The sequence below is a fragment of the Carettochelys insculpta genome, chromosome 26 (assembly GCF_033958435.1).
Source record: "Carettochelys insculpta isolate YL-2023 chromosome 26, ASM3395843v1, whole genome shotgun sequence".
NCBI lineage: Eukaryota > Metazoa > Chordata > Testudines > Carettochelyidae > Carettochelys > Carettochelys insculpta.
The window spans coordinates 1,531,282-1,553,598 of record NC_134162.1 but is presented as its reverse complement, the minus strand read 5'-3'; the positions used below and the strand labels follow the sequence as shown (position 1 = coordinate 1,553,598).

Sequence of the window (22,317 nt, the reverse complement as noted above, 5' to 3'; positions counted from 1 at the left end):
GCTGATTTAAAGGATAGTTAAGACTTCCGCAGTTTCACATTTGAGTTCTTTCAGGACTCTTGGGTGAATGCCGTCTTGTCCCGGTGACGTGTTACTGTTAAGTTTTGTCAATTTGTTCCAAAACCACCTCTGACACCTTAATTGTGGACAATTCCTCAGATTTGTCACCTACAAAGAATGGCTCAGGTTTGGGAATCTCCCTAACATTCTCAGCTGTGAAGACTGAAGCAAAGAATTTGTTTTGGTTCTCTGCAATGAGTCAGTCATCCATTGAGTGCTGCTTTTGTATCTCGATTTGCCTAGCTCTTTTTGGTCTCTTACTGTGTGTTTTAATTTGGGGTATACATTTAAAGCTGGGCCTCTATTATGGTGTCTTTGAAAAGTTTCCATGCAGCTGGCAGGGATTTTACTTTAGTCACTGTACCTTTTTAATTTCTGTTTAACTAACTTCCTCATTTTTGCATCGTTCCCCTTTCTGAAATTAAATGTCAGTGTTGGATTGCTGAGATGTTCTTCCCACCACAAGGATGTTAAATGTTGTTATAGTGTGGTCACTATTTCCAAGGGGTCCTGTTAGTTACCTCTCTGATCAGATCTTGTACTCCCACTCAGAACTAAATCGAGAATTCCCTCTCCCCTTGTGGGTTCCTGTACTACCTGCTCCAAGAATTTAATGTACTGAGAAATTGTATCTCTGCATCTTGTCCTGAGGTGACCATGTACCTAGTCAATCTGGGGATAATTGAAATCCCCTACTATTATTGAGGCTTTTGTTTTGATTGCTTCTCTAATTTCCCTTAACATTTCATAGTCACTATCACTGACGTGGTCAGGTGGTCGATAGTACATCCCTACCTCTATATATCTTATTTGAGTGTGGAATTTCTATCCATAGATTCCACCTCCCCATGGAACATTGATTCGTTTTGAGATTTTTTCGTCCTTTGATTCTACATTTTTTCTCCCACGGTGCTTCTACCCCGCCTGCATGACCTGTGCTGTCCTTCCGATATATTTTGTACCCCAGTATGTTCGTGTCCTCATTCCACCAAGCTTCTGTGATGCCTCTTATATCAATATTCTCCTTTAATATAAGGCATTCTAGTTCACCCATCTTACTATTTAGACTTCGAGCATTTGTGTATAAGCACTTTAAAAACTTGTCACTGCCCTTTCCTGATGCATTAAATTATTTTTCATGTGATTCTTTTCCGATCCAGCCCATACTTTAGCCTCTTCCATCCTCTCATCCTGACCAAACCTAGAAAATGTCTATCAATAGGCTCTCCTCTGAGAGAAGTCTTTGTCCAATCCATGTGCTCCTCTGCATCAATTGGCTTCCCCCATCTCTTAGTTTAAAAACTGTTCTGTGACCATTTAATGGTAAGTGGAGTCCATCCACCTTATTCAAAGTTTAAAGTTCAGAGCGTATTGTGTTGCTCATGTAGATTCCGCATTAATAGTGGCTATAGAAGTACTGACTTGAATACCTATGTGTTACGGCCATTTCCAACCCTATTGGCTTGTCTTCAGTAGACAAACTGATCGGTGCCATGGCATCCAATTTTATCTTGGAAACCTACTAATCCTTAAGAAAACTGCTTAAAGTAGCAGGAGATGGACAGGAAACTGAGTGGACTTGAGCTGTAGTAGTTTGGAATAAATTCATATGATGGTGCAGTATAGCTAGAGTTCTATGAACTGTGCTGGTTATAAAAATTCTTTCCTCTGATGACCTATACGACATCAAAAACTACTACACAAGGAAATGGGCTGGTCTTTTAATGTAATTTGTTTCCAAAGCTAGCCTGATTTAAAAAGCAGTATTGTAGTAGTAAAGCCATATGTATTCTATAGTCTAAGCCAGGGGTGAGAAGAGTATGTGTGAGGGGCCCTCGTGGGGGGCAAGAAACTTCATAAGGGGGTTGCAGCACAAGCAGCTGCTGAATCTGAGGCTTATCCATCTCATTGAAAATGTTGGCATACGTTACTGTTTTTATGTAGGTGTATTCATGTTTATATACCAATTCATAAAGTTTTCACATTCTGCATACTTATTTTCTTACACATGCTGAAAGGGGGGTTTTCATATGAACATAACTGAAATTTCCATTGGTTTGGGTTATGTTAGACAGGTTGGAGGTGAGGCTGCTAAGTGCAGGAATGAAAAGTGGGGCCTGACCTAAGTATGTCTGCCTTGATCTTGTGGGGCGGGGAGAAGGTCTCTAGAACTTTTGTTAATATAGGTTCTGAGAATAATGCAAGCAGTTTTGATGCCAAAAACATGATCAATAAATGTGAGTTCCTGCTTTATCTTTTTTTCCCCTTTCATGTGTATTGCGATATTGCTGTCTTAAACTTCAATCTAGTCTTGATATTAACAAATCCTGTCATTGTTTCCTGTGTATAATAGCCTTTTCTGCTGTTTATCACCACCACAACAATTCTTGGTCATATAATGCTTTGATTGCCGTACCTTTTTTCTTTTTTCACCCTCCTCCAGTCTTGCCAGAGCACAGCAGCTCAAGTTACTTTCCCTGTTGATCAAGCCCTTACACTCTTTAGAATCCTTACCCTTGTTTCCTTTTGTGCAACACAGTTCAGGATCATATTTTTCACTTCTAGTCCAGATCTGTGCTATAAAGTTAAGTTGATCTAAGTACATTGCTCAAGGATGATTTAAAAAAGAAAAAAATCTACCCTGGCTACAACCCCTTGGAGAGGTAGATTAACTAAAACAATAGGAAAAGTTTTCCTATTGATGAGTGTGAACACTGATGTGCTAGCAGCTTAAGTGTAGACATAGCCTACTACTTTTTCTTGCTCTCTTACTTTTGTAGAATCCTAGGGCTGGAAGACACCTCAGGAGCCCGTCGAATCCAGCCACATACGTTGTCCCTACCTGCTGTCCTTCCCCCTGATTTTGTGCCTTTTTTTTTTTTTTTTTTGCAACTCCACACTTGTCCTCCAAGTGTCCTGTTGCCTCCAAATGTCTCCTTTGTTTGTTCTTGTCTGTTACCTTCCCACTCTCTTTTTCTGACCTCTTGCCCCTCCAATGTGCTGTCTCTTGTCTAGTGTCTGAGATTGTCATGTCTTAGTCTGTTTTGTAAAGAACAGTAAATATTTGTGGTGCCACATAAATCATGAGTGATACTGTTATGGCTTGCAGGAGGAAAAGATTCTTGCATAGAATGCTTTTAATTCTTGCCTTTGCAGATAATGTTCAAACTGTCCTGCTGCCAGACAGTGCACTGTCAGCCCTGGTGCAGCACCTGCTGTCAGTAAGAAAAAGTGATAGGTGACAGAGTTAACTTGGTACGGCACTACACCTCAGTGGGAAGATGAAAGAGGCAGAATTGGTAAGTAGGAATGGTTCTACGGGCCACTCAGGAAATGGGGTACAATTGATTCAAACTCCAGAAGGCTTTTCGGGCATGAGGGGCTGCCAGTAAGACAGTAAAGGGCAACCTGCGTCCCACTGGGGCTCCACTTGTGGACCCCCTGGGCTGTCCACCTCCCCCATGTGCTTCTTGCACGGAGAGGCACTGGAGCCTCACGCTTCCTTGCTCTTCACCCTCCCACCCAGCACTTCGGGAGCACACAAATCACCTAGGTTGTGCTTGTTTCTGCTCCTTCCGCCTCCCTCCAGAGCTGGAAAAGCTGTGAACAACTGATTTGCAGCATTCCGACTCTGAGTGGGAGGGGGAAGGAGCTGGTACGTGTGGTGCACTGGTGAATTGGTGTGCAAGAGGCGCATGGGGGAGGAGGAGCTGTGGAGCCACAGGTTTCTATGGCCCACTGAAGTGAAGTTCTGCATTTCTGCTACGAAGTAAATTGAAGTTTGTAACAGCAAATCTGATGCTGCGTTACCTTGTATGTGGAAGCTCACTGTTCCTGACTCTTAGCTTTCAAAGACAGGCTTCATTATGACCTAATGAGGAAGGTTTTGCACCTTAGTTCTGTGTATCTTTCAAGCTGAGATTTAGCCGTATGACCTTGCCTTGTCTATAGAGTCAAGGGTATTCAGTGACTTGGAGTTGGACAGGCTAGAAACTGCTTGAAGCTAAGTCTGGAGAAGACTGTGATATCCTTAACACCTTAACTATACAGGTCTCTCCAGGCTTCCATGAATTATTTATTCACATAATTTGAGTATTGAAGAACAAACAGAATCGTTGCTACAGAATAGATTCCTGTGTCACTTCAGTGCTAATAGGAATATTCTTTTTTAAACGGGATGTGAATCTCTCCCATTTGTCATTAGCTGAAGGGTTCAGTAGCAGGATGTGAAGCTGGAGCCCTCACATTGCCAGAGGAACCTATAAAGTGCACAACTCAGCATGGTTTGTCCATGGCCTCTAAGCTTTTATTTTTCATTGGGGTTTAGTAGTTCTCAAATTCCTTTCTTCTACAGACTGCTTTGGGTCAGATCGTTCCGCCCACTACCTCCCCAAACATCCCCATTTTTAATATATGGTTCTCAATGGCTTTTCCTGTGGGCCACCAGGAAACAACATCATGAACTACTGATGGCACTCTGGGAGTACTGTGCTCTGAAACTTACCTGCTTCAGTGGCTGACTTGGTCCTTGAAGGCTAATGCACTCTGCTCAAATTTACTTCATATTTTTGCTTTGAAGAAGGCTTATTTTTAAAAATAATCATACAACTACCTTTCCTATATCTAGGCATGGCAGAGTTAGGTTTTTGTTTGTTTTTGTAATTATTTTTGAGCACTTTTCAGTTTTAATCAGCTTGCATTTTCAGAGCTGTGGGAAATTGAGAGGGTCAGGCAGTAATTTAGTGGTAGGAGATGCTGAGATTCAAAGAGTTATCACTTTATAATGGTAAAACACAAATTAACATCATGTTGAAATATACAGAGTAACTATCCTGGAATTAAAGTTCTCAAGCAGCATTTTTGCTGTTTTGGTATCAGTAAATTTCAGTTATCATCTCTGGATATACTTGCTGGCTTGTGCATGTGTGGTGCACAAAGCTAATTGTTCTAGCTTCTCTCCAAGAAAAGCATTTAGCATCCCTAACGTAGGGGGAGAACATCCTGTTATGAGTAAGGGTGCTACCATCTGAGGTCTGACCAGAAGCATGATCAACACTTGATGTTTAAAAAAATCTCTCCCCACACATAGTAAGTGGAAACACCCTTTAGCAGTGGGCAGAGAGCAGACTCTCTTCCTTATTCATTAGTCTTGGGATGTAGTGCTGCCACATTCTGGACTTAAAAGCTGTGTTTGCAAACAACTTCAACCTTTTTGCTCAGCTCCAGAAAACATAGAACATTTCTTCATTTGGGGGAAGAAATCCTGTGAACTTTTTAAAAAGTGTCAAAGGGAACTTTCCTCACGGATTGAGCCTTTTGTCAATATGAAGGGTATTTGCCCTGCAATCTGTAAACCCAGGTGACTCCATTGTGCAATGTCAGTGCTTACAGAGCCATAGACCTGTTCTTGGTCAGTGGGAAACTCAGGGCTAGTCTAAGCTACCATTCTATATCATGATGTATTCAGGCAAGAGAGAATCTGATAGAAAAGGTTCCATGCTCCCACCTTACTGAGCTTGTAAAGTTGGAGCTGGAATTACTGTGGGGGGAGGGAAGGTGGCAGGTGGGGAATGCCACAGAGCTAAACCCTTGTAGGGAGTTGTTAGTATGACATCTTTACTGGTAAGAGATGTAAAACTGGCTGAACACATGGAATATTTGTGTTGGGCTGATCTCCTTCAAACTTCAGCTTACTCAAATGTGAATAGGTGTGGATCTGGCCGCACTGAACTACTAACTCCCAGTAGTGTTAGCTATGGTCCTCCTCCTGGAGGTGGTTTACCTACAGAGTCAAGAGAGCTCTCTCCCAGCACTGATGCTCTGACTGAGCTGCCCTGTTACAGGGCTGTGAATGTACAAGTGTAGACAAAGCCTTAAGCTCCTTCAGGAACACCTGTTAATAGTTATGGCACATTTCAGTTGATACCGTTTGCTTGAGGAGTTGCGAACAGAAGGGTAGCTTACTCTAGAACCTTTTGGGTCAGTATTCAGACTGACTGTAGATGCATTCTCCTTCATTCTTCTCTCCCTGACGCTGTAAAATAAGCAGAATGTCTTACTGCTACAAAATCTATCTCATAGAGCTGGAAGGGATTTTCAGAGACCATAGAGTCCAGTCTCCTGCCCTCACAGCAGGACCTATCACCACCCACACAGTGTGTTTTTTTTTTTTTTTTAAATCTACTTGCCCCAAACTCTCTAAATGGCCTCCTCCAGGATTGAGCTCACAACCCTGGTCTTTGCAGGCCAGTGCTCAAACCCCTCAGCTATCCTTCCCCTCAGTCTGAAGTTACCTATTCCGGGGTCTGAAAATTACAGCAGCGTGACTGTCAGGAATTTCAACGTTCACTCCTAGGTGAGTGACAAAAAGAGCTGGTAGGTCAAGTGACACGTTTCTGCTGTTTAACCTACTGAACCGTTGGGGCTAAAAGTTTAAATTCCACCAGTGGAAAGCTGGGGTTGTCAGCTTTCCAGTGACAGACAGGCTTTATTTTTAGTTCTGGCAGCTGGCGAGAAACTGAACTCATTCCAAGAGGCTTTTAGAGGGTATAAAACATCGGCTTCTAGCAATTATTTCAGTAATGGGTACTAAAATCATGCTGGAATTTGGGAGGGTGGGGACAGGGGAGAAGGGGTGGGGTAAGGCATGACTGATACTTTACTGAATATGCTTTAGCTGTCAAAACACTAATTTTGCTGCATGTTTAGGAATGAAAGAAGGCTGATTGGAGACTGCAGGGATCATTGTACGCATGTAAATTCGTCCTTCGTTCATGGAGTGAATAACTCACTCAAACCAGTGTGCAAGATGTACTAGTGTGAGGTCAGACTGTAATAAAAGCCTTTTGATATTAGCCTTTCCAGAGAAGTACTTTGCATAATTGGCAAAGACCATTGGTATATATTCATCAAAATGCTAATTGTCTGCAAATCTAATGAGGGGTAGCTGTCGGCAGTGGTGATTGATAATATACATGTGTGTGCCTGCCTGGCATATAGCAAAGGCAGAGGCTGTTGCCTTGGTACCTAGCCTACTTAGCAAACTTTTGGCTTGACTAAATTTAGGGGCTCCATGTTGGCCTGAACTTGCTTTCTGCATACCACTAGCACCTGTTACTTACCATGGGCGAGAGTACACTGTAGTACTAACGCGTCAAGGGACAACCAAAGCACGTAATCCTGAAATGAATGGTGCCCCTGGAGATCCCTAAACCGTATCGTATACGGTCACAGAACCTTTCACTGATGGTTTGTAAGGAATTCTGCAGACGTGTAATTAGTTTGCAGAACTGAATGTGGCTTACTTATCCTCATTTGAACGGGGGATAAACTTAAGTAACAAGGATCTAAAGTGGGTCTATCCCACAAAAGCTCGTCACCTAATAAATCATTTTGTTAGTCTTTAAAGTGCTACATGACTGCTGGTTTGTTAAGTAACAAGGGCTGCAGTGTTTTTGTCCAAGAATGCATGGTGATAGCATGGCACTGGGAGAGCCCAGAATTGGACTCCTTGTCTTGTGCTTAAGTAATTAGACATGCATTTGCAGTACTCAGCTCAGTACACAAGGCCACTGTTTTCTCTGTAAGATGTTACGTAGCGTGTGTGCTTGTATTAGTATAGTTCCTAGAAATCTCAGTCATGGATCAGGACTGCTGTGTGCAAGGTAGCATGCAAGCATAGAACCAAGACATCCATGGCTCCAAGGAGCTTATAGTAATGAAATCTTTTTTGCTGTCTCTTGCCTTCATGCTCTTTCTTTCTTCCAGTCCTACAGGATTTTTTTATTAATTGCCTTCTGTTTTATAACAGCTAATGTGTTTTCAGGGGAATTTGTTCTATGTTTGTGTGAACTGTCCTTCATACTTTTACATCAACGAAGGGTCCTGTGGCACCTTATAGACTAACGGAAAAGTTTTGAGCATGAGCTTTTGTGAGCACAGACTCACTTCATCAGATGCAGCATTTCACTGCATCTGATGAAGTGAGTCTGTGCTCACGAAGGCTCATGCTCAAAACTTTTCTGTTAGTCTGTAATGTGCCACAGGACCCTTCGTTGCTGTTACAGATCGGGACTAACACGGCTGCCCCTCCGATAGTTCATACTGTTGTGGATTTTAAGGGTTTTAATTTTTGTGGACAATAAAAGATGACTGCAGTCTTCAAATCTTAATCACATTAGGAAGACGAGTTTCTCTTGATGAGGATGGTCCAACTGCAGCAAATGCTTTCATGTCTGGCATTCTATCATCCAGAACTCTCAAATTACCAGCGTTTTAACCATAAGTCAATTTTAGTTACCTGTTCCATAAGTACAGTATAGTGAGTTTAAATACAGCAGTTACAGTATAAGTTTACATTATGTAATGCTACTGTTGTTGGCAAATAAAGTACTCTGCACATGTTTTGGTTTGTTTCTTAATATCTGATCTTGTTTTTCGTTAGTGTTAAGCATTGCTATGTGTACCTCTCTATTGTATAGCATATTTGACTATCCAGCAACCTCCTGGGTCCTGGGCTGCTGGATATTTACTGTAATATCAAAGCTTGAGGCAACAGCACCCAGTGCTACCTTCATTTTTATCACATTAGGTATGAATTTCTCTTTATAATGTAATTGTTTCAGAATTCTTATGTGCTGCGTGAAGGATTTTAAAGGGTGGTTGTAAAAGTGGATTTCTGGCAGTGAAATTCCTAGTGGGGTGTTCCCGTTGGATATACTGATATTTTGCTGAAAGTGGTGAGGAGCAAAAGCCCTGGTACATTTTTGCAGAAACAGCAGTGGTAGGTATTTGGGTTTGCGGAACACTTGCCATACGTAAAGTTAGCGATACAGGATCACTTGAAATTGGGATCTTTTTGGTGGTGTCAGCTCTGACAAATGACCCTTTAAGTGGAGAGTGATGATCATGGGACATAAAGGCAAGGGCATACCTTCCCATGCTGACAACTGCTAGTGGTGACAGTTGCAGAGCTATTTTGGGAGCTCCCATTCTGTTTTCTCTGAACTTCTGTCTCTGTGTTCCAGGATTCAGTTCTGATGCTGTTCAGCTGTCCTTAGGCTTGCCTTTATTTGTTAAGTGCTGGTTCTTTTACAGTGTAAACTGACACAATAGACTTACCTTCTCTCTGCATTTAGCAAGAGAAAGCTAGCCTGGAATCATGGAAACAAAGGCTTTGTTCTGCTTCTGTAAGGAGGAAGATATATCACAGGAGATTTATTAATATTACAAAGACCTAAGTACAGTAGCAATGGTGTGGTTTCACTAGACTGCCGTTTCTTTCAGACCACGGTGTGAATAGCTAAAATCTTCATCTGCAGCTGACTTTTACTTGGTGGTTATAAATCTTCAAAAATGGTTAAAGTTTTGGTTACAAGCTTGTTTTCAGTTGAATCATACAAACAGTTTGTTCCTTGATTGTATAGGGTGCAGGACATTAGTACTGGCTTTAGATATGTTTTGAGGTGCACTATCTAATACATCAAAGGTGTTTTCTGGCTATGATATAGGAATAAACTCTGGGTGGTGCTGTAGACTTCCTTGTGTGACTTTAGGTAAATCACTCTGCTTCAGGCATTCCTATCTGTAAAAGTTGGGGGTGGCATGTGTATACATCAAAGGGGGAAGAGGGGTTGATCTCAACTCATTAAAAGCTTTGAAGCATTCTGAGGTCATGAGATGGAAATGCTGTATAACTGCAAAATACTCATCCTACAACAGAGACTTCAGCAGCAGATTACAAAGGGAGATGTGTGAACTGAGGTTCATACTCAAATTTGATACATTAACACTTGGCCTCAGAGATAGCAATTACCTCATGCATTAAAAGGGCTGTTTCCCTTCCCTTGGTATTTGTAGTGATCTCAGGCAGGACTTGTACCCATTGTCCCGCCTTCAGTTCTGCGTATCTGATTTCTCAGTTTTTGTGTTTTGGACTTCTGTTATATAATGGTTAGTCTGTACTGGAAATACTGTATCTTCAGATCTGCAGAAGTGGGTTTGCCCCACAAAAGCTCATCGCCAAATAAATTATTTTGTTAGTCTTTAAAGTGCTACATGACTGCTGGTTTGTTTGGGAAAGTTCGAGTATATTATTTACCTTCAATCAGTCATGCTGAATAAATTAGTCTTAGGTCTATAATATGCATAATTGGTTAAGAGTTTGGAGGGAGACCGTGCCCTCACAAGTGAATAAAATAAAAGTTTGTGGGTACGTGGGTGATTTTTTTTTTTTTTTTTTGGAGGGGAGTAAAAATTGGAAAAATATACGACCAGTCTTAACACTGTTGCAGCAAACAGAGGAAACTCACTATAAAGTGCAGACAAATGCATAAAAATACTCTGAGAACCTGATTTTGCCCCATAATCCTTTGGTTATACTACTACATATGCATTGTAGCAGTAGTAGAGAACAATTGTGTAGGGCAGCATGGCAGTGTCCTGAACAAAATTCCCAGACTTGGGGTCTTGCAAGAACACCAAGGAATGTTTTTGTTTTTCAGACACATTACTTACATATCTCAGATTTCATTAGTTCTCATTAAGGATTAATTGCTGTTATCTTTTTAAGACAAATATTTAGGTTGACCTTTTTTTTTTTTTCAAGGACTAAACGTGAACATAATTTCACAAGGTCTCCAATGTGAAAACAAAACTGGAAAAGTAGGTCAAAACTTCTGGCATAGTAGCTGATAGAGAGGAAGGCTTTGTGTCCGTAGCAAAAGAGTAACTTCAGTTTCCCTTAAATAGCTTGGCATTTGATGAGACAACTCATTTAGTTCCTTGCATGGAGGGGGAACAATGCAGAAGCATGCTTCTTGAGCTGAATACGACTGTTGTAGACTTCTAGAGCATAATACTGTACTCATGATTAGACTCTTCTCACCAGCTGCTGTAACTCTTTAACTCTTAACCTTGCTCAGAGCAAACTTAATAGATTCTTAGCATGCTTTGGACCTGCCCTAACTTGCTGCAAATGGTTTAGCTGCGTCTGGTTGCTCCAAGTATAGATGCCTCCGGTCAGCTCCAGGTACTTTTGCTCACCTGAAAAGACTAAATCAGAAGCTTCTACTGTTGCCTGACAACTAATGCAGAATCTCCTGCACCTCAGTAGGTAGAGCTGTGTGGTGCAAAGGGGCCTAGCTCACGTTTCCGCTGAGAGATTCCTTCTGAGGAGAGAAACGCTAAACCAGCACAGTTTCGCTGTCTGTCCTTTTATTTGTGTTGCAGTGTTAGCTGTTTCTCTAACACTTAGAAGTCCCTGCAGTGAGGAGGTACCTCTAAAATCAGAGGCCACTGAAAGGAAGTAAAAATAGGCAAATTTTATGAAAATAGCTTCTCTATTAGCAGTATGACAGGCAGGTTTTCCAAGGAACTTGCATATGAGTGGGGTAGGACTTAGTCTGTGCAGTTAGATGAAATGAGCTCCTGCCCTGGATGGTGGGTTGCATGAAAGAGGCATGTTCACTGTTTGACAAGGAGCGTCAGTTATTTAAAAGTTTGAAGGCGATGACAAATTTAACCAATGAAAGGATTTCTATTTTATTACTTTTTAAAAAAGCAGGAGTTCCAGGAATAAAACTTATGAACATGGAATTTTATTGGCACCATTTTGTATAGACTGAAGGTGGCAACTTGTCTTTTGGGAGGCAAGAGGGGAGGAAGTTACAGTAAGGGCCTGAATCTTGCTAGTTGTCTAAATGTTACGTTGCAATGTCTCTTGTGTTCTAGCTGTAATTCTTCGTAGGGAGCTGGTATGCAGCTGACATTTAATTTACCCCCTACACATATGTGAAAGAGAGTGCATGTTAAAACAGAGCTCCTAAATACAGCATCTTTCTGTTGCTAGAAATGGGTGAAGCTTACTGCCGTTGGATCTGACTCAGCAACTTTATGGCCTTTTCTTTTAAGAGCCAAAAGGGGGCTGATTCAGAGTTCTGCCACAGGGCCATTTATTTATAGTAAAGGTCAACGTGCCATGAAGGCCATACCACTTACCCTGTTCACACTTTTCCTATCCTGCATAGCCAAACAAATCTCCTAATTTTGGGAGACTAATTCAACAAGTTCTACTAAGCTGGGGAGGAAGCACAGGAAACAAACTGCAGAAGTGCTCTGTGGTGGTAAAGCATAGCGAATCAACAACTGCCGTGGGGAGCTTTGCTCCTAAACCCTTGTGTATAGATATTGGAGCTATTCTTTGATCACATGACACTGGGTAATGTGACGTGTATTTGTTCAGTTGGACTAAATAAAGTATACAAACAGAAAATGCCGTGGGTTAAGATCACCCTTGCAATAACTGAATTCAAGTCCAGTCAGCGCATGGGATTAACTTGGTCTACTGACTTGTATCACAGTAGCAAGCCGAGGTACTTACTTGTGTCCTGGGAAGGAGTAACTCTTGCCCAATTTCAGGACTTACTTGTAAAGGAGTTAATTTGATCGCTCAATTCTGCAGTAATGTTTAAAACCCTGTAAAGTTTGGTGAACCTGTAGAGAGGGGAGCATAACATGGGTATCTGATGCCTTGAATGTCTCTCTCTGCCTCAGACTTCATCCACATGCAGCCCTTCCTGTTCACTAGCCCAATGTGAGTTTATTCAGCATAGGGGAAGCCTTGTGATTTCTCACGCAACTGGGGGGATGCCAGGCCTCAGGCTGCTTGGTATGCTTTGGGTTGTGTGTTAGTGTGTGTACCCCAGAACAGACCCACTCAGACAAACCACCAGGAACAGGCTTTATTCTGTTTTTAAAAAAAAAAAAAAAAAACAACCCACAAAACAGGATCACAGTTTAGCAGCCGCCCTCCTCTGCCTACAGCCTGCTTCCGCTGAGACCTTGCTGGGGGCAGAGGGCAATCCAGGCAGGAACGGGGAAGTTCTCCCAGCATGCCGCAGATCGTAGTCCACAACTTGTAGTTCTCAGGCTGCTGCTGAAATGCACTGGTCCTTGGGCTCCACACACATGAAGCCATCCACATTTTCCCCACTTCGGAAGTTTTACCTGTAAGCCGGCTGATTCCAGACCATTCCTTGGAAGCTCTGATAGAGGTGGGGTGGGATGTCTCACCTATATATATTTTGGTAGTGTCTAGAACCAGAGTGTCCTTGTGCTAGGCACTTGACAAGCCCTTCCTCAGAGATCTTAGTCTAAATAGTTTTTGTGAACCTGTCTTGAAATCACTGGCATAAGCAAGTAGAACTGGTCAGACCCACAAGAAGTCCTGTGGCACCTTACAGACTAACAGATTTTTTGGAGCATGAGCTGTCATGGGCAAAGACCTGCTTCATCAGACGCATCTAATGAAGCGGGTCCTTGCCAACGACAGCTTATGCTCCAAAATATGCTAGTCTATAAAGTGCCACAGGACTTCTTGTTGTTCTCAAAACTACAGACTAGCACGGCTACCTCTCTAATGCTGGTCAGACCCAAATTTTTAAGGAGAATGCCATCAATTTTCTTCCAGCCACTTCCCTATACTAACTCTTAAGTCAGCCCCATTGAGCGGTATCTGCGTTGGTGTATTGCAGCCCAGATGTGTCCAGTCATCTTTGTTAACTCTGCCACTCTGCTTTCTCTTCCTTGGAGGAGTGAAGTCCAAAGGAAGCATGGCCATGTGTAGCAATCCTCTGAACTGCCTCCTGTGCACTGTGTGAAGCTGCTAGCTGAGCCCCTTGTCAATGTGTTCATGGTGACAGTATTTTAAATGAAAAGGAGCTCTTCCCTAATTGCTGAACACATCCTCTTAGGGTGCACCACACTGCCAGTCTTCGCTGACCTATGTTCTCGTGTCTTTCTATAAACTCAAAGCAGAGTTACACTAAGTGATCACCTTTGCAACAGTGGTGGCCAAATAACACAATGAAATGTCCCTGACATTAGGATCTGTACTTGCTACTGGTAATAGAAGGCATGAAGAGCTAATATTCTGGGATATACATGTTTTTATAAACTTAGTTCTTCCCAGTAAAAAACTGCTAGGGTGGGGAGAGGGGAAGGAGGGAGTCTGGTCCCCTGTGAGAGCTGGAGTGAGCCCAAGGAACTGCTGAGAAGTTCACCCAGCAACACTAGCAATTTGAAGTATACAAGTGCTCTTCTTTTGAATGGACATCTTAGTTTAATCCTGTTTCTAGGCACTGCATGAAACTGGCAATGAGACTCTCTAAAGAACAAAAGAATATAGATAACTGAAAGCATTCAGAATGAAGTAGCAGTCTATAAAAATACATAGATCATTAGTACTTTTACCGATAGGAAAGGCCAATGTTGGTTCCTTTCTAAAGTCAGCCCTGCTGAAAATCTTAGGCTAGAGCAGCAATTTTTCAGCTTCATTGTACGGCTACCCCCTTCTGTCAACAAAAATTATTACACGACCTTAGATGGGTGTGGACTGGAGCCCAAGCCCCACTGTCCTGCGCTCTGAAACCCTTGCACTTCGGCATAAGCCCTTGTTGGCTTGGCTTAGACTCGCTGCGTTCTGGGACTGAAGGTGTCCCTGGTGATCCCTTTTAAAATGTAGTCAAGAATATTTGAGAACTTACGGGCTAGAGAAAACAGTGCAAATGGCATCCATTTTTCTGTATCACTCTCCTATCACTGTGCACACTATATTTTTTACACTGTAATTTTTACACAAAGGGTACAGTTCAAAAATGGTACACTTCACACTAGCCCACACTAACTTCTGTAGCCTGTTATAGGGGAAACTTGTAGCCTTTCCATGTTTGAGCAACTGTTCTAAGTGGAGACTCATTGTCTTATGCTAAAAGGGGTGAGAATTCTTCTATACGTAAAAAGCAAAATTTAGCAAACAGTACATGTGGGGGGGGGGGGCTTATTTTCCACATCTTCTACAAAACAATTGCCCAGCTGAAAACCAAAGTGTTATATTTTTTTTTATGCTAAGCTCCTTTTGGAGAAGTTGAAAACCATGTGCAATATTAATACAGTATCGCTTAGTTTGCTGTAGTCTCTTTGGTGTGTTCCCAGTTAGGAACAATTCATCAAATCAAAGGGAATGCCTCTTCCTACAGCCATATCACTTCATGCTTAAATTGTAGAGGCACAAACCAAGAGCTAGAAGGATTGTTAGTGCTTGAAGCTGCCACTGAAGAAATCTAATGGGTATTTCAGAAGGTGGAGCTCTGCTTTCTGAATGCATATGCAACCAATGTTGCAGTATGGGCTTTTGTGGTACTATTGCCTGTGGTCTTATGAATATAAAAGCCAGGTACTTGTGCTCAATAAGAGAATCAGTAGCATCTCTTTAACACAATAGGTGTTTGTGTTCATTTTACCTAAATTTACTCTTGTAATTAATTTCTTTCTCTTATGAATGTTCTGTCAATTTTCTTCATGTAGTGGTAGAAACCAAGATTTGCAAAAATTACTTGCGATTTTAGGTGATTGTTTTTAGGAAGCCTCTCCTCAGACACTTTCAAGTAGCCTTATTTCAGAAAGTGCAGAGCACGCATTCACTGAAGAACAATCCCCTGCAGGAGGTCAAGGAGGACCTCAAAGTTGCTTTTGACAATCATAGCCTATGGAAGCACTATTTAAGTATTTATTACAAAAGTCATTTGTTAGTAGAATTTGTTAGTTGCATGCAAAAATTATAAATGCCAATCCTAATAGTACCTCACTTCATTAGAAATGATTTAAAAGTGAAATAAGGACAACCCAAAGAATTACAGCCCAAGGGGGAAGGGATAGCTCAGAGGTTTGAGTATTGGCCTGCTAAACCCAGGGTTATGAGCTCAATCCTTGCGGAGGCTATTTAGGGATTGCGCCAAATAGATGTCAGGGATGGTGCTCAGTCCTGCTAAGAAGGCAAGGGACTGAACTAGGTGACCTCCTCATAAGGTCTCTTCCAGTTTTAGGAGGGGTGTGTGTATCTTAACTAGTGCACCAGGAAAGATAATGGGGCAAGTAATTAAGGAATCACTTTGCATACCTCTAGAAGATAATGTGGTTAGTTCTTATGTCAAACCAACCTGACAGCATTCTTTGACAGGCTTTGTGAATGGTGGGAAGCAGTAGATGTGTTGGACTTCAGTATGGTTCATGATCGTGCTGGAAGGACATAATTAGTTTGGTTCTGCAGGGATCAGTTCTGGGCCTGATTCTCTTCAGTATGTTCATCAATGATTTACTTATGGCATAGAGAGTACACTTACAAAGTGTCAGCATGATAAGCTGGGGAAGGGTTACAGGTGGTTTGGAAGATAGGATTATAATTCAAAATGATCTTGACAAACTGTATAAATGGTTGGAGGTAAACAGGATGAAATTCAAGGATAAATGCAAAGTACTCTATTAATGAAGGAGCAATGAGTTTCACACCTATAAAATAGGAAATGAGGGTCTAGAAGGAGCACTGCAGAGAGGGATCTAAGGGTCATTGAGGACCACAAACTAATTATTGGTCTGTAATGGGCATCCAGCACATGGCTTTTTATAGCAGCTGCTCCAGGTCACCCAGGTAAAATGGCAAGAGCCGGAAGCAAAGGCCAGCTCTTTCTCGGGGTGGGTGGAATGATGCGGGGGCTGGGACACCTTGCTCACCCCTGGAATTTCTTCATTTCCCCCCCCCCACCCCCAGTTTGGGAAACCATGGTGTAGATGGTGGTTGGTCCTGCCATGAGTGCAGGCTACTGGATTTGATGACTTGAGATTTCTTCCAGTTCTGTGCTTCTATGATACATATCGCTGAACCTTGTCTCACTCTCCTTCCAGATAACTAGCTGATATTTCATAAAATAGCTTGCTGAGCAGTGTCACATTACATGATCTTATAAATTTACACAACAACCTATCTTGACATTTACATATATGGGGCTGGCATGAGGACTGGGCTTTTAAAGGCTCTATCGTTATTACATGAAAGATTGAAGTTAATTTTACGTTAATGTTTACATCTTGATTTGCTCATGTATCTCATCCTGCTATGCAGGCATATGTTGCCCAGGCAAATATCCTCACTTTTGAGGTGGCAAGTGAATGCCGCTGACAGGCTACAGGGCTGTGCTTTTCTTAATCCGTTGCTATATCTTTTCCCTATCCAGGGGAGTCAAGTTACTATTCCATAGACTTCTTTGCAGGAACAGGTGGGGATTTACCCAGTTACCCGTTCTCTTTCCAGTTTGCGTTCTACAGAAACCATGCAGGATGGGGAATGATAAAAATACAAGGGGGGTGTGAGTGTGTGAGAGAGAGAGAGATCGATCGATCGATCTCCCATAACCACCCCATGCATGTTTTCCTCATTGTTTGAATCTAAAAGCTTTTTTTTAGCCCAGTTAATCTAGGCATATGAATGAGGATCATTTTAGTTCTAAATTGACACCTAATCTGTTCAGTTATAGCTGGTGGTAGCTATTTTTGTCGTTCAGATAAACAAGATAAACTATTTCTATTTTACTCATTCAGTGTAAAGTAAGTTGTTCAAATCTTTTTTCAAATAAAATTCAAACAAAATAAACAAGTAACTTTACGTAAGCAATGAAAGTGTAATTTTTGTCAAGTTTTGTCAAAGCCCTATAGTACAAGTAGTTCCCAATAAATTTAAGTGTACTCTGGAGACTGCTGAAAACTGTGGACCAGGAAACATTTTAAATGTTAAATTCTTGCCTTGATTCTGGTCATATAAGTTTTCCAGGTGTAATTAGCTTTTTTTCAATTATTTATTTAAATAAATATGTACATTACCAGGTGAAAAATTAAGCAATATGAAGTAGGGTTTGTAAATATAACTTATGGAGACATGAATCTTATTTTTGTGTTTTTGGATGGTATCTGTGAATTTTGAAGGCTAAGTTTATTATTGTCTAGTCTGTAATTTTTCTAGACTGGATCTCAACTGTCCTTTTAAGAATATTTGTATGCTAAATTCAATGGAATAAATAGTCCCAGAGTCAAAAGGTGTCAATGTGATTTTCACTGTACAATGTTAAATGTGGTTGGCTACATCTACATTACAGCAATCTTTTGAAAAGTCCTTCCAGAAGATCTCTTCTGAAAGAACTTCTTTGGAAAGAGTGCATCCACACACACAAAAGCGGATCGAAAGAGTGTCCACGCAGCCCCCATGCTCTCCAAAGAATGGGGCAGGGATCAAAACATCAGGTGCCATTAGGACTGCTCTTTCTGTGCATACTTTTTGAAAAAAAGCACTCTTCCTGAAACAGGAATGGACGAGTGCTTTTGAAAAGAGCACCACATTCTTTTGATTTAATTTTGAAAGCACTTTTTGTGTGTAGACGCTCCGTGGGGTATTTTGAAAGCTGGTACTCAGCCGGCTCCCTGCCCCTGGCTGGGATTCCAGCAGCTGGGACTTCCAAAGTACTGGTACTCAGTACTGGCACAAAAAAAGGGCATTTTGATTTTGAAATTAAGTTTTTTTTCATAACCACCCAAAGCTGCCAACTTTTGCAATAACTAATAAATCCTAATTTCAAATGCAGTCTTTTGTTTAATTGCTTTTCTCTTCTGTATGCTGGTGAATGTTTTCATCCAAATTCAGCTTAATACAAATCACTAGTTAAATGCATTTGTTATTTACTAGCTATTTCTAATGATACAAAATGGTACAAATTGACTCTGAATTAATGTATGTTAATAATTGCTTAATTGTGTAGTGTTTATCCTCCTGTTGAACAAAATACCAAATATAGTGAGAGAACCATATTTAATTGTCAATGAACGTATTTATTACTTATAGTGAGATTCAGTCTCTCTAGGAAGGTAAAGTGCAAATGTGAAATGAGAATTAAAATCATTCCTATTTGAATCAAAGGTTTCTACGTGCTGATTTTCAGTCATGATTAAAATGGATGATTTAAAATCAGTCCTCCCTGTTCTGCTCTCCATGTAACTCCTTTATTTCTCCTGTCCAGCCCACAAAGTTACTGAAAATTGGAAATGTGTATAACAGATCTTTTATACTTTGACAAATGTATATTTAATGTAAGGGTGTTACCTGGAATATGTTGCTTTGGGGAAGAGATCTGGAAGCAAATCTCTTCTGGGTGTTTGCTTGTGACCTAACCTTACCCTGGAATAACTTGCGGTAAAGAGAGGATATACAGAGGTAAAAATTGGTGTATTCAGTATTGCAGTTTCTGTTAAGAGTAGGCAATTCGGGTATAGAGTCTTAGTTCTGGAGTGGGTGATGCAGTGAAGGTGTGCATTTAAGGACATGTAGAACAGTCTTCTGGTGTTTTGGTGCTGCTGGGTTATATGCAGTGGCCGAGCATTAAAGCTGTTTAGGTGGCTACCTTTTCTCATGATAATGCTCTTTGTGTGCCTCTGATTTTAAATTTTGCTATTGGATTTATTGAGAAAACAATTTAGAAGGGTTTTTTCCATTCCTAATCAGTAAACGTTGCCAAATCTTGTAACAAGACCATGTGCAGTGACCTTTGAGCTTCACAGGAGTTGTTGCCAAGCCTATGCAGTTCTTGCCTCTGAGAGCTAGAAGCCACTTTTTCACATGCAGTAGAAATCAGGCTGCTGCTGTCTACTCGTTCTCTGCTTCCCAGTCCAGCTGTGATGCTCTGAGAGAGGGAGAGAGTGAATACTGTCTGAGTATGGAGAAGACTAAGGAGCCATCTGAGGGTTTGTATACACATCCAGCCCCACAGTTGCACCATTGCAGCTGTACTGCTGCAGTGTTTCTGATAAAAATGTTCTGTGCCAATAGAAGAGAGCTCTCCTATTAGCATAATAAAACCATCTCTGCAAGCTTCTTTGTTCGGAGAATCTTTCCCAGTGACGTAGCATTGTCCACATTAGTGCTTATTTCAGGGTAACTTGGTTGCTTGAGGGGGGTGAAGTATTCACGCTCCTGAGCAACATAAACTGTAGCATAGACATAGCCTAGATACTGTCTGTGTGTCTGTGTGTCTGTGTGTGTGCGCGCGCACGTGCGCGCTTTTTCCCCCCCTTCCCTGCAGGCTATAGACAGTAATATGTAACCTACAGGATGGGAAAGTTTAATTTTGTCACTTTTTTGAGACCCTGCCTTCCTGATGAACAATTTATCATCATTTGAGTGTGTCTTTAACATTTCAGAATTGGTTACTTGCTTTAAGAGCAAACACACTGGTAAATCCATTAATACCTCTGGTTGGACATGAATGGTAAGAATCCTGTTTAATAGGTGGCCCCTTAATCTGCTATAGTTCTGCTTTAGATTGCAGGCTTTTTATTTTAGACATTTGAGAAATGTCATATGAAGTGAACCTCATGGTATTCAGAAGATGAGTTTGGTTTTTTTAAGTAGCTTTTTGTACAAAGGAAAAAGTGGCTAGTTTCAGGTTGTTTCACAGCAAATATGCCATGGTGGCCTCCTTAGGAAGCCTGCAGTTGTGGCCCACAGATCGTCCATCTGGCCAGAGGTCAAGCACACATGGATGTGCATATAGGAGGTGTTTAGTTCTTCAGTACTTACTACGTGTCTGGCCTCCAAGTAACTCTTTTTATCTTCCAATCTACTGCTTCCCCTGCCAGAGAAGTTAGACTCCTTGATAAGCACAAAGAAGAACACAACAGACTCACAAGTGAGTGTAGCTACTTTTGAGCAATGATGGGATAATAAAACGTTAGTCTCAGTATTCATTCTCTTTTCTGAGCTTGTGTATATTTTGAATGTTCAGCTTGCTGAAAACTGACCATAAGAATTGTGCTCTGTATGTGGACTACTGGGCAGATTATGCAGCTTTGATGAAGTTATATTGCACTGATGGCCAAAATCATCTTCACGTGGTTGTATAAAAACTTTTGTGAGGTTCCATGTCTAAATGATTTCCATACCGTATCTTCTCAGCTTACATGGAAAAACATTTCTCCTTGTGCTCAGATCTGGGATCTGAAAGTCGAGCTGGGTTCTTTCTGGCAACCTCATAGCTAAAGTTTCTGCAGTTGAAGTCTAGTAGTAACGATACACGTGCTAGACTAGAACCCACTCATTCTCTTAAGTAGCTTTTTGTGTTCTGTAGTGCTCATAGGAACAGTCAGACTTGAATTTTAGTCCATAAAGTAAGCAAAAATTACTCTTCATAAAAGTTTGAGTAACAATGTGCCATTTTATGGCACGTCAGTAAAATTCCATTTTCACTCTGGAGTCATCTGTACAAAGGGGGGCAAAGATCCAGTGCACAGAAGTTCTGATTTTCCTGCATGTTAATTTCCCTCAATTCCTACTTTGGCTGCACATCCCTAGTGCTATAGCTATTTCCTGGAGTGTCCTGACATTCGTGTCATTCAAACTTTCCTGGAACAGTGTGATCCAAATACAAATACAACTTGCTTTGCGTAAAGGAATTTAATACCATACCTAAGATGAATATCGGCAGATCACTTTACAACATGTTCCTTTCCTCAGAGGCAGGGTGTGTATGGGGGAGGGATGAAACCAGGCAAACCAGCATAGAGATATTGGAGGCAGGGCTGTGTGAGACATCACTGAGCTGGCAGAGAGAGAGAGAGAGAGAGAGTGATGCCTATGTATCACTTACTGTTAGTAAATTCAAAGCGGGAGTTGTTTACTAAATTTAACACTACTTGCTTCCTCCCCTATAGGCCTGTATAGACGAGAACCTGGACATGGTGAAGTTCCTGGTTGAAAATGGAGCCAGTGTAAACCAGCAGGATAATGAGGGCTGGACCCCGCTTCATGCTGTGGCATCCTGTGGCTATCTGAACATAGCAGAGTGAGTGAGTTTCAAGCTGTCATGGGTATTTACCAAAACAAATCGCACATGCTTCTCCTCAGCTCTGGTACATGGAAGGCTGAACTTGTGTGACTCAGAACAGCAGGTCTTGGAAACACTCCGTTGTTGAAAAGATTAAAAAAAGTTTGAGTCCTTGCTATTGATGACACCAGTCTGTCTTTTGGTGATTGCATCTAAAGCGTTTAATACAATGTCAGATGTCTAAGCTAAAATCCTTGCTGAGCAAGACAGGACAATGACAGGCGTGCACATTAGAGAAGCGAGGTGGGGAAGGACCAACTTATATTGGTTAGAGAAAGAAGCTTTCAAATATACAGAGCTTTTCTTCAGGTTGCTCTAATAAAGCACAAATCAACTGCAGCTCAACTACTTGCTGAGCAGCTGTGCCCCTCCCCCATTTAAAGGGAATGAATGCAGAATTTTAAACTTTGCAGAGAGGCTTTGGGATTGAAAACATTTTTGTTCGGGGATCAGCTGTGTACATTTCAGAAATGTACACAGATACAATTGTCTTCATGCTGTT

General features: G+C 41.4%; 1 protein-coding gene across 3 annotated transcripts in view; it reads left to right on the top strand.

The window, feature by feature from the left end:
- The window catches only part of PPP1R12B (protein phosphatase 1 regulatory subunit 12B), a 188,092-nt gene that overhangs the window by 18,914 nt on the left and 146,861 nt on the right, over positions 1 to 22,317 (top strand). For all 3 annotated transcript variants that reach the window (XM_074977280.1, XM_074977284.1, XM_074977281.1), the window contains exon 2: positions 21,643 to 21,773. In XM_074977280.1, coding sequence (XP_074833381.1) covers positions 21,643 to 21,773 — 131 coding nt within the window. The remainder of the gene's footprint in view (positions 1 to 21,642; positions 21,774 to 22,317) is intronic.